Genomic DNA, 13,106 nt, shown 5'->3' with positions numbered 1-13,106 from the left:
TATAATATTGGATTTAGACAGAAAATTACTCAATTTCAGTAAATGAATGAACAAATTACTGAAATTTATAATGTTCAATAGTATAAATATGTACTGTTGTAACAAATACTTGTTGTTTTTAGGAATAATTGATAGCACAGTGTCAGAACAAAGGCAGGTTGTAGCTGTGACTGGTGATGGAACCAATGATGGCCCAGCATTAAAAAAAGCAGACGTTGGCTTTGCTATGGTAAGGAGGTTAACAAGTATTGTAATTGTTACTAATATAAGTGCTTTTATAAACTGAAGAGTCTGAGTTACGATGTTAACGTTATATTGAAGACTGAACAAAATTAGCTCGCATATAGCAGAGGGCAAAACAGAATTGATTGTATCTTCCTGTGTTCATTATACTTCTTTGCTAAGATTACCTTGGGATAATTGCACAATTAATGATGAAGTCCAAATTTGATGTCGATATAGAAAATCACAATCCTTATATGTAAACTTAAACAGCAGTTGAGTTCCACAACTTAACTGTGTCTGTTCAAAGAGAGGCTAAAAATGATAAAATATGTGTTCAATTTTTCTTGAGACTAAATCTAAAATTATACGTAATTATTAATGTGAAGAGTATACAAAAATGTTAGATGATAGATTTATTCTGATAAGATATTAATAGTTAAAATAGGTACAATTCTTGGAGTATTTCTAGAATGATAGTAAATGACTAGGAAGGAATCACATGCTCAACTTAAAGAAAACTTGAAACTGGAAATACTTTTACAAGGATAACCATTTTAAAATTGATGTAGGGCTGCATTGTGTTTCATGTTAGCCGTACATTCATTGCGTACATAATTCTAAGATCAGTATTCTTCTATTTTCCTTTGTTTTTTGCTGTAGCATGCATCTAAGATAAATGTGGTCTTTTATTAGAATTTGGTGTCAGTTATATTATTTAACAGGATACTGAACAATCAAATGATTCTCAACACCTTTTTATAACGTGGAATCTGTAACATGTTTTTTTCTAAGGAGTAGAAATCAGATAGTGAGGATTTAAGTTGCAGATACTTCCCATACCATTGTCATGCAAATTTTATATAACGTATTTTCATTTAATTGAGGCACTGGGGAAAACAGGCAAGCTTGTATTATTGTGTATGATATCCGTAACAAGTGTGCTATTCTGAATAGTTAACTATCATCTGTTTCTCAAATGATTTGTCAAAATTTTAAGGAACCACACCTTAAATCCAAAATATACTGCACACTGCCTCCTTGACCTAGACTATGAGGAATTTAATTAGTCTAAATTAAATGCTCAGAAGCTATTCTCCGGTGCCATCTACTGGCTTTGAAGGTTATCTGGAATTAAAACTCAAAGCTACTTAACATAATGGGCATTTTTCCTTTTTTCAATTGAGCAAGAAATGTGCAAAATATTAATGGAGGCAGATAAATCTTTGTGTAATTCCCATTACTATTATAAAATTATTATAGCTGAAAAATGGCACATCATTTTTAACTCCTTTCCAATACAGGTAGTCCTCGACTTAACAACCAATTTGATTGCTTGGCAAGTGGCATGTATTTACGACAATTGCACTATCCCAGAGTCATGTGATAATCATTTGTAACCTTCCCAGCAGGCTTCCAACAAGCAGAGTCAATGGGGGAAGCCAGATTCACCTAAAGACCACATAATTCACTTAACTGCAGTGATTCACTTAAAAACAAAAAAAAAAGGTCTTAAAATGAGGCACAGCTCACTTAACAACTGCCTTGCTTAGCAGTGGAAAGTTTGGACTCAGTTGTAGTTGTAAGTTGAGAATTATCTGTCAAAAGAAATTCAATATTTTCGGAAACTTCATGGGTCTTTAGCTAAGCACCACTGAATTCAGTTTATATGACAGAATCATCAGTACAATTTTTCATAATAGTTTCCATTGCAGTTGTTCTTTTTGCATAAATATTGATATTATAATATCTACTTTAAATAAGTGAGTATGACAAAATAATTCTTAGTTTCTTAAATTTCATGCTAATGGGTAGTTTTTCCACTATTCAACATTTTAAAAGTGTATTGAAAGTTGAAGAAACAAAATTATTACCGTATTTGCCGGCGTATAAGACGACTTTTTTGCCCTGAAAAAGATGCCTCCAATTGGGGGGGTCGTCTTATATGCCGGGTCGCCTTATACGCCGGCAAATAGTAATTGGGAAGCACTGCGGCTGCCAGCGGCTGAGGCACTTTTGCACCGTGGAAGCGAATCCCGTGAAGCCGAAGGAGCAGCCAGCCTTCTCCCAGCTCCTAAGGAAACGAGGCTCGCACCGCCCGAGCTCCGCTGAGGTATCCGGCTGGGGCTGTCAGGAGTTGTTGCCGCTGGCGCGGCTCCGCGCGCTCCAGTCCCGCGTTGCCTCGGGAAGGAAGGCAAAAGCCGCGGCTCTTCCTTTTTGCCTTTCCTTCCCGAGGCAACGCGGGACTGGAGCCGCGCCAGCGGTAACAACTCCTGACAGCCCCAGCCGGATACCTCAGCGAGCCCGGCGAGCGAGCTCTGTTCCTTGGGAGCTGGGAGAAGGCTGGCTGCCCTTTCAGCTTCACGGATTAATTCCACGATAGACAAAAGTGCCTCAAAAAAAAAAAAGTGCAAAAGTAGAAGGCGTGCGGAAGAGGGGGCGAGTATATAACAAACTATATTTTGAGTGGAAATGTTGGGGGTCGTCTTATACGCCGGGTCTTATACGCCCGGCATATACGGTAGCTCTAATCCAGAGTTTTCAAGAATTGTTTAATTACACCTTGTAATTACTTCCATGGTAATTTATAATTCACAAGGAATTGTATGGTAACGAATGGATTGGGAGAACAAATATGAAGGAATCTGTCCCGTCTATGTTCCTCAGGACAAATGGCAAGCCACAAAGAAAGTCTTCTCTACATTTGGCAGACTGCAGGACCTCTTTATTCTTCCTTATTTTTTTGACAAATAACAGATGGAAGGGCTATATAAACGTGAGTAGTATATATGTGAGCTGTCATAATATTCAAGGATCATACTGTAATTTTGTTTTTGTTTTTCTCTTTCAGGGCATTGCTGGAACGGATGTAGCTAAAGAAGCCTCTGATATTATTCTTACAGATGACAATTTCTCAAGCATTGTTAAAGCAGTTATGTGGGGGCGAAATGTGTATGACAGTATCTCCAAATTCCTTCAGTTCCAGCTTACTGTTAATGTAGTAGCTGTAATTGTTGCTTTCACAGGAGCATGTATTACACAAGTAAGTATTATGTATTTATTTGCATGTAATGGGATTCAGGCCGATTGAATCGAGAGTGATTTCTTATTTGATAAATTTATGTCTCACCCTTTCTCCAAGAGTTCATCAAGCTCTCAAATCTGTTTATTCCATAACAATGTACCTGTAAGGGAGCTGGATTGAAAAAAGAGTAACTGCCCAAAGAAATGCAATGAGTTTCCGTGGCCAGTATGGAACTAGAAACTGGGTAGATTTTTCTAGTCTTAGCTTAAGTTCTTAATCACTGTATCACAGTTTAAAGTATAATAGTAAAACCTGACTGGAAATGTTAAATGTTAGATCATTTAATTTCTTAGGATATTTGTGATTATTTTAGAAAACATGTTGATTTTACAGGACTCTCCACTTAAAGCTGTTCAGATGTTATGGGTAAATCTCATAATGGATACCCTAGCTTCACTTGCTTTGGCAACAGAACCCCCCACAGAATCACTTTTGCTGAGAAAACCTTATGGTAGAAACAAACCTCTCATCTCACGGACCATGATGAAGAATATTCTGGGTCATGCTTTCTATCAGCTTGTGGTTGTCTTCACACTGTTGTTTGCTGGTAAGAATATTACAATTTAAATCTCTGTGGTATACTTCCTAAACTCTGCTTGCTTTATTGTGAACATTTCTTCAATATTTAAAGGAATGTTAGAGGACATTGGCATGTTAAATAGAATGTTAAAGGAGAAAGGCATGTTAAAAAAAAGACTAAAGCAATGTTTACAAAAAAAGCATGAATTTGAGTGGCATTTTGAGAATATTTATCCCTTGTTTACAGGTGAAAAAATATTTGATATTGATAGTGGAAGAAATGCACCTCTTCATGCTCCTCCTTCAGAGCACTACACAATTGTGTTTAATACATTTGTGATGATGCAGCTATTTAATGAAATAAATGCCCGAAAAATTCACGGTGAAAGGAATGTATTTGAAGGAATTTTCAATAATGCTATATTCTGTACTATAGTTCTTGGAACATTTGTTGTACAAGTGAGTAGATTTTTTTAAAATAAAGTCATGCAGAATTTGGAGGGTTAGAGCTTTTAGAGGCCAATGGTTGCTGTATGTATAATCAGTATTAGGGTAGGGCACGCTTGACAGATTCAGAATTTATTTAAATATAAAACATCTGTGTGTATCACGTTAGAGGATAATTTGATCTGTGCAAACATTTTATCATTGGTCATATGCTTACAGATATATGTTTGTGTTATTGTTAATTTTAATATTACTGTTAAAGATGTATAATACATTCATATTACACTTAGGTTTTAAGCTTGATAATTAGAATGTGTTCACATAATAAGAACCGTCATGGTGCAATGGTTTGAATGCAGTATTGCAGGCTAACTCTGCCCACTGCCAGGAGTTCAAACCTGATTGGCTGAAGGTTGATTCAGTCTTCCATCCTTCCAAGGTTGGTACAGTGAAGACCCAGATTGTTGGGGGCAATATGCTGACTTTATAAACCTCTTAGAGAGTGCCATAAAGCACTATGAAGCAGTATATAAGATTATTGCTATAATTTGGTATAAAAATAAAAGTATTAATAACTTATCTTTAAACACAACATAGGGTTTATTTATAACATAGCTATGCATTATAATTATTTTTGCAAGATTTCCTTCAGGTCTTTCTTCAAGGAAAAGAGAGTGTTCTGAGAGCCATCTCAGTGATGGAGCCCAGTTGTGAAACTTTTGGCCCCAGTGATAAATAACCCTGGAAGTTCTGGTGTAGGGCAATATATTCTTCTTCAGTAAAAACTAAAAAGTTTATATATTTTGAAGGGAAAGCAGAGAATGTCTAGAAGTTGACCATCAGTTTTGTATGCTAGAAGTGTAAAATGAAGGAACACAGATGTATACATCAGCTTGTCTCATTTTGGCCTAATGTCCATACATTTATTAATATGATTTGAGAATAATAGTAAGTTTTTATAAAGTCAATATTATTTGGAATTACACAGCGAAAGTTGGAAACCATAGAAGATAACCTTGGATTTGTGGGAGGGAAGCAAAATTGGAAGCCATTCCAAAGACATATGTCCACTGTCAACTTATGAATTGGTTCATGTAATGGCTAGAATTACGATCTTTTAAAATAGTTACTGAGATTGTATCATAAAAGCTAATACCTTCATTGTTTTATCATTTCAAATAGATAATACAATCATTATTTTTCTTAACAGATAGTTATTGTGCAGTTTGGTGGGAAGCCTTTCAGTTGCTCTGAGCTTACAGTAGAACATTGGCTGTGGTCAATTTTTCTAGGAATGGGAACACTTCTTTGGGGCCAGGTATGTAATACTACTTTTGTAGTTCAGTTCCTCAAATTACCAAAGCTTGTGTTTTAGAATGCATTTTACTCAGTATTCGGGTTTTTTCATTGTCATTAATTTTCTCCATGCTGCTCTACTATTGCTTTTTTAAAAAAAATTTAAATTTCAGAACAATATAGAAAAGAAAACAAGTAATACAATCTTTTCGTTATGTATCCAAATGCATAGAAGTATTATGCTGCAATATTGACTAGCTACGATTTGTTTAATCCCTCTCCAAAGAAAACAGCGAAAATCTAGTGGTTTCTTATTTGAAGCCATTTAAGGAAGGGTGGGGGAGTCTGTCACTAATTCTAAAAGGGAATTTGAAAAGGAACAGTTTTCATAAATATGTTAATTTTTTTTGTTTCCCATTGTTATAGTTGATATCAACTATTCCAACCAGTCATTTGAAATTCCTTAAAGAAGCTGGCCATGGAACACAAAAGGAAGAGATTCCTGAAGAAGAGTTAGCAGAAGATGTGGAAGAAATTGATCATGCTGAAAGAGAGCTAAGGCGTGGTCAGATCTTATGGTTTAGGGGTCTAAACAGGATACAAACTCAGGTATGGTCTTGTAAAGGTAGGAAATAGGGTTGAGGATTTGAAATTTCCTCAATGTTCTTAGTATTGGTTTGGATTGTAGTCATAAAATGTATGACTGGAATCTTTATATGGGAAAAGTATTAGCTGTTTAAACCTTCAAATTCCTTCTTCATCACCAAATGTGCTTCTCGCTTCTTTACCTGCTCTATAAAAGTGCCTCTTTTCTTTGCTTTTTATGTGTTGTAGATGGGATGCTCCTTTCTCTTGTTCTCTCTCTCTCTTGCTGAGCAAGCTGTCACAATCTCTGATTCCTTGCAGATGGATGTAGTGAATGCTTTCCAGAGTGGAACTTCCATTCAGGGGGCTCTAAGGCGGCAACCTTCCATCGCCAGCCAGCATCATGATGTAACAAATATTTCTACCCCTACACATGTAGTGTTTTCCTCTACCACTACTACTACTTCTGCTTCTACTACTGTGGGGTGTGAGTGTGTGTTCATAAGTGCATGAAATTAACATTTCCTAATTCACCCATCTAACGTTTCATTCTTTCCTTCAGTCGTTAAATTCATTATTAACATTTTTTCACATTTTTACCTTCAAAATGGGAGTCCTAAACCCCCCTCCACCTTTTAGATGGTCTTAGTTCAAGTGGAACAATTGAAACAATTCTATACAGTAAAAACCTTGAACATGCACATAGTACCTTCATACTTGCACAGAAGAGACATCTTTGAAAAATATTTATAGTAATAGCTACAAATATTTGAGTATATGTCTTGAAATCTATAAACAAAAAGATCTACAAACTTGTTTAGTGAAATGCTTAAAACTGGTCCAAGACAAATATATTATCTTCATGTTTAGTTCTATAACTTCAGAATAATTTGTAGATCATGAGGGAAAGGGCTTTAATTTGCAGCAGCAAAATTAACACATATATTTTTATAAAGATTTTTATTTTATGTACTAAGCTCCTTCCAGAGTTAACAGTATTTAAAGTGAAAATACATAAATTGTATTTTATGCTATAAATATTAGGATTAAAATGGCCTTTATGTAAAAAAAATGTTATGCGTGATAATAAAAGCCTTGTTCAACTCTCCCAGCAATGTCATTGAAATGACATTAGCCTCTTGGAGACATCCTCATAGTCAGTGGTGATGTTTACAGCAGTGGTGGGATTCAATTTTTTTTTACTACCGGTTCTGTGGGTGTGGCCTGGTGGGCATGGCAGGGGAAGGATACTGTAAAATCTCCAGTCAGAGGTGGTATTTGCTGGTTCTCCGAACTACTCACAATTTCCGCTACCAATTCTCCAGAACTGGTCAGAACCTGCTGAATACCACCTCTGGTTTACAGGTAAGAAAGTCTTCACTGACAGACATGTTATTCAGAATGCCACATGGTGACCATTCCATGTAATGTCTAAGTGGAATTACGATTTTTTAGCTATGGAAAAATACAAAAATATGACATTTTATAAAGAGTTTATATTCATGGCACAGATGAAAAAGAACTATAGAGACAGAAATAAGAAATATTTGATCTGTCCCATCTGGCTTCTAACAAGGGCTTTTGATAGGCATTACTTTCCAAAAGAAACTTTAATCTCTTTGGATCCTAATTTAAATTCCCATTTGAAATAGTAGACATGCATAAAATATAGTGGATATATCAATGTTGTGGTCCGTTGGTGGCCTGCAGAGCTGTCAACAGAGTCGGGACAGGGGGGAGGAACCTGGGCCAGTCCTGGAGTCTGGGGAGGGCTCGGATGAGGGATCTGTATCCAACACAGAGATGGGACATGGGCCATCTGAGAGTTATGTGAGAGCCTCCAGAATCTGACACCAGCGAGGCAGAGGAACGGGGATCCTGCCCTCAGTGCACGCTTGCGCAGAGCTGCCAGAAGGCCAGAACAGTTAAGACAAAAGGGGCGACTCAGGAGTAAGGCTTGGAGATGATTGGCCCCTCCCATAAGACATAAAGGAGGAGGAAAGGGACATGAGCCTTTGCAGGAAGCAACTTTGTTCTGGTCAGTTTAAAATCTGAAGCTCCGTGTTGACTTTGTGCTCCATTTGGCCTTGTATAGCTAATTGGCAATTTAGTCATTGGCCTCATTTCAAGGGAGATAAAGGTGGGTGCTTATCAGCCTTATTCCGAAAGACTGTGGCAGACTTCTGTTGGGTTTCATACTATTAAAATTGTAAACATTAAGACTACTCAGAATTGCTTATTATGGATGAAAGCCTTTCCCCCTTTTATTCATAGTTTTGTTTTCTCCATTATTAATTGTGTTGTTAGCTTCTTTACCTTATGTATTCCAATCTGAATATTAATGGAAATGGTCTCTTTTTATAGGACCTTTTCATTAATATTTGTAAATAGTATCTTTCTTACTGTTCATTTATTGAGAGTAATAGTTTGAAATGCCTTACAGTTTACTTCAATTACCTCACTACAACCACAGTTTGGGGTAAAAAATGTTGAAGCTTTTTGAACAGGGAAAAGCTATAGAGTGGGGTTGGAAAAAGAACTAGAGTTGTTTATATCTACAGCAGCTTCAGCATTAGCTTGTATTGGCATCTGCAGGATATGGGAAGTCTTAATTGAGCAAATACCTATTTCAGAACACAGCTGTATTTTTTTGTTTCATTACCAAACTAGATGACATCATCAGTTACTTACCTTGGTAATGAAATGTCTATAGGAACAGAAACAAGCTCAGTAAAACACCAAGAACCCAATAGATAAAATGTTTAGCTAGGCATGTACACACCATTAATTTTAATAATTTGATGAGGCGCATTTATTTTCTAGTGATGATCTAGAACTTACTGAATATAAAAATGGCAACTGGGATATTTGAAGCAAAAAACTAAAAATATATCCCAAAGTATTTATGTTTGTAAATCATGACTCAGCTCATATTTTTGTCATTTGAGAATATATACATATTTGCAGTAATGTGAGGGAGAACAGATTATTTCATATGGGCCATTTTTATCATGCATTTCTTAATCCTACAAATTATGGCACACATTTCTATGAAAGTATTTTATGTGACATATACTCAAATATTTAGATTAAATCCAGCAAGCTTGAACAAGCTTGTATTATATTGAAATTTTCATAGCTCGAACCACAGTTCCCAGTATTTGTTAAAAATAAAAAATAAACATTCTTAAAGTCTTGCCAGTCATTCTAGAAGTCTAATAAAATGGAGTAGAATTGGAGTAGTAGTCATTCTAGAAGTCTTCAAAATGGAGTAGAATTTATCAATTGGCTTAAAATTTTCAACATTTCATATTAGTTATAAAAGTAGATAGCTTCAATTTTGTAGCTTGACATTTTGAACCAATTTTTTGATATTTATTTCTGCTATAGCCTGACAGTGCTCTTCTGAAATGCTCTTCATTTTTATTTATTTATTTACAGTTTATTGCAAGTTCCACTGCATTATATAAATTCAATTCACTTATCTTACCTATTTGTGGATTCAATCTCATAAAACAACATTCTCCTGTGGACAATATTATTAAACAGTAACACTTGTGCTTTTCATACTTGCAGATCCGAGTGGTGAATGCATTTCGTAGTTCCTTATATGAAGGATTGGAAAAACCTGAGTCCCGAAGTTCAATCCACAATTTTATGACTCATCCTGAGTTTAGAATAGAGGATTCTGAAACTCATATTCCACTTATTGATGATACTGATGCTGAAGATGATGCTCCAACAAAACGCAACTCAACTCCTCTTCCCCCATCACCCAACAAAAATAACAATGCGGTTAACAGTGGAATTCATCTTATGACAGACTTGAGTAAGTCTGCTACCTCTTCATCCCCAGGGAGCCCACTGCATAGTTTGGAAACATCACTCTGATTGTATGCTGAATGTTAACACACTAGCTGCATTTAAAGAAACACACTGAAACTGGGCTTTCTCCCTCACTATGATGGACAAGATGGTATTCTTGTCTTGGACTTCAACAAGAAGATAAAATTGTACGAATGTAGATTTATTTTTTTAAAAAGAAGCTTTCTGCCAGACTTCAGGGTGCTTTTCTGGGGGAGGGGAAAGTGGGAGTAATAATGAACTCTGACAGATAAACAGTAACTTGCTTATGTGTCCTGTGGATCATTAGCTGTACTTAAGAATGGCCCGTAAGAATGTCTTACCAGAACTTATGTTCTTAATTCCTTTGATGAGAAGGCTGGATTGGGCAGGAGAGCCCAGGGTCACCAAATTTATAATTTTCATTTCTGCTCTCAGTTGTTAATAATTTGAATTATTTATGTTTATAAATAATGCAGATCTGTTTACAAGGTTTGTAGATAATTTTTTTGTTCCTGTTCAGAGATGGGAAGTTTCCTTATAAATGATGTAGAAAAAATTAGTCCATCAAATACTGCTGTATTTTCAGGAAAGGGTGTTTCTATTGAAACTGTACTAAAATTTTTGCCTGCAACCTATCTTGTTAAATATTGTAGATAAAATTGCTACTACTAATAGCCAACAGGTAACACTAATGCTTTGTAAAAAGAAAAAGAAAAAAAAACATGAGCAATGGTGTTCTAATGAAGTTATGGCCTCTGTCCTAATTAGTTTCTTAAACATTTACTACTTAATGGTTTTGAAACAATTGTAAAAATTTTAAAAATTCAGAACTCACTGAATATGTTCAGAATTTAATAGAGGATTGTTTAATGCAGGACCTATGATGGAACTTGCTTGAAATACTTTTGTTATCTCAGGCAAAATGGATTAAATCAAAATACATCAGATCCTTAGTCCTTTTTGTTTTTGTCTAGAAACAGTAGCTTGGTGAACTGTGAGTGGAGCTGTTTATTTTTCTGACCTAAATATCTTTATAGCATGAAGGCTATTGGTATTTGGAAAGTTATGAATAGTTACCATACACTGTTTTGAAATTCATTTGAGTTAAAATAAATTACCCCTTTTGATAAAATAAATATGCGGCAATGGTTTTTATAGAATCCAGCATCTTTATAAATATTAGGTTTTGGTGGCTTCACTAGTTGTTAAAGAACAAAGACTGTGGACTGTTTCTGATTTTATGTAGAAAAGATGCTCTGGAATACATGGAAGTATGAATACAACATCTAGCGGTAACATTTTAAAGCTGCCATGCAGTCCAAGAAAAAAAAAGTTGTAGACAGATTTTCTTTGCATTCCTGCATGTTCTAAAACTCCTGATCTGATCTGAAGCATTGCACAGTCCAATTCTCATTCGCAAGAGTAAGAGAAATAAATCAATTAGAAACTTTTTCCACTCTAAAAGAAAATATTAATAAAAGTATGTTCTCCAATATGCCTACCTTTGACAATTTGTTTTTCTTAACCAATAATTGAAAATGTCCATTTTTCTTTTTGTGTTTATTATCAGTGTCTAATTTTAATTTTGCTTTCTGATGATTTGGGATGTATTCTTTCTTTTTGCCAGTACAGCTCAATAGAGTAGGGATAAATACCTTACTGAAAATATAGGACAGGTAAGGAGAAACATGATCCTCTGTGATAATATATTTTCTCAATCATGACAGAATAATTTTCTATTGTTCAGAATGATCTACTTGTAATTTTTTTTCTGAGATGTATATTCCTCATAAGAAAACTTGGAATATGTCTGCTGCTAAACCAGACATTAACTTGCCTGGGAGCTGAGCTAACAGGAAGAAGAGAATGCATCTTAAATTTAGTATACAGTATTTAAGCACCTCAAGAATATGATAGTCACATCTGTGAACATTATAGCTTGTCTTCGGGGAAGCAATTTGAGACATGTGTAATGTTACAGCTAGATTTTATTATTCAGATTTCAAGTAAAATATACAAGGATTCGATAATGGTTAATGGTCCTTTCACTGGACACTATATCCATCCATAAGGTTTTGCATATTGTATCCAGATATCAACCATTCATTTTCTAGTTGTCCTTTACCCTATTTAGAGAACTTACTATTTATGTTGATCAGTAATTATTTTCAGAGTCTTATTTTGTAAGTGGATAAGAAATATGGTTTGGAAAGGTAGTATTTATGTAACTGGGAGAATGATGTAACTGCAACACATATTGAAGAATAAGATGTAATTATTCAAACTATCAGCTGTGTATGATTCATTATAGTTATTTTTTAAACTTGCTATTTGGAAATATTTTCTTTTCTTTTAATGGTAATCATCATTATTTGAATGTCCAAACTCTTAGAGTGAATTCTACAGGTCATAGCTCAAGGAGAAACTTAATTTACTCACAAATTAACTTTTTCAATCCTGTTGACTGCAGTACATTGAGTCTTAATAGTAAGTGTAATCTAATACCAAGGATATTTGTTCTATAATTTTACTACTATGAAAGCAACATAATTTCATTATTTATTAAAGTAGTCATTACTGCTTTTCAATTACTGACCCCACATGCTTTTCCTGGTTGTAAGGCTTACTTTCATTTTGCTTGATGTAACAAATAAATAAATATGCTGTTTATCTGTCTCTGGATGGGAACTGAAATCTCTGAAAATATTTTACTTGAAATACATAATTTTATTCTGAATATGTAGCCTGTTCTGTATCTGACTTTTTACTCTGTGATATGTACCTCATTAGGATTTCAATTTGAATTATTATTTGAATTAATTTTAGCTAAATGTATGGATTCAAACCAAATTAATATTCGGAACAAATTAATACTTGCAAAAATCAATAACAGAGAATAGACTCAATATTAGATAAAAATCTAAACTGATTGCATATATTGATACAGCAGCAATGTAAACTACTCCCAAGATGAAGCAAGAATCTGATAGCTTTCCATTTCATTGGATTTGAATCCACTTTGTTCTTTTGAATTAACATGAAGGATTTCTATGTTTTTTATAGCATAAAATAGGGAATCAGAAATACAAAAGGGGAATTGGCACAA

At 34.8% G+C, this 13,106-nt stretch overlaps 1 protein-coding gene across 6 annotated transcripts in view; it reads left to right on the top strand.

Annotated features, from left to right (window-relative positions):
- The window catches only part of ATP2B1 (ATPase plasma membrane Ca2+ transporting 1), a 79,693-nt gene extending 67,025 nt beyond the window's left edge, over nt 1–12,668 (top strand). For 3 of the 6 annotated variants that reach the window (XM_087968083.1, XM_087968082.1, XM_087968085.1), the window contains exons 15-22: nt 123–229; nt 3,074–3,265; nt 3,641–3,854; nt 4,074–4,285; nt 5,484–5,591; nt 5,996–6,178; nt 6,476–6,562; nt 9,731–12,668. In XM_087968083.1, coding sequence (XP_087824209.1) covers nt 123–229; nt 3,074–3,265; nt 3,641–3,854; nt 4,074–4,285; nt 5,484–5,591; nt 5,996–6,178; nt 6,476–6,562; nt 9,731–10,045 — 1,418 coding nt within the window. In that variant the 3' untranslated portion in view covers nt 10,046–12,668. Of the gene's footprint in view, nt 1–122; nt 230–3,073; nt 3,266–3,640; nt 3,855–4,073; nt 4,286–5,483; nt 5,592–5,995; nt 6,179–6,475; nt 6,642–9,730 lie in introns of all 6 variants that reach the window. The other 3 variants (XM_087968086.1, XM_026693650.2, XM_087968087.1) reach the window with 2 other exon arrangements.
- Nucleotides 12,669–13,106: the final 438 nt, after the last annotated feature.

This window comes from Notechis scutatus, chromosome 6 (genome assembly GCF_049901735.1).
Source record: "Notechis scutatus isolate UNSWTSFEM ecotype Mainland chromosome 6, rNotScu1.2, whole genome shotgun sequence".
Classification (NCBI taxonomy): Eukaryota; Metazoa; Chordata; class Lepidosauria; order Squamata; family Elapidae; genus Notechis; species Notechis scutatus.
Note: the sequence above shows the minus strand (reverse complement) of the source record. Positions and strands in the feature narration are given on the sequence as shown.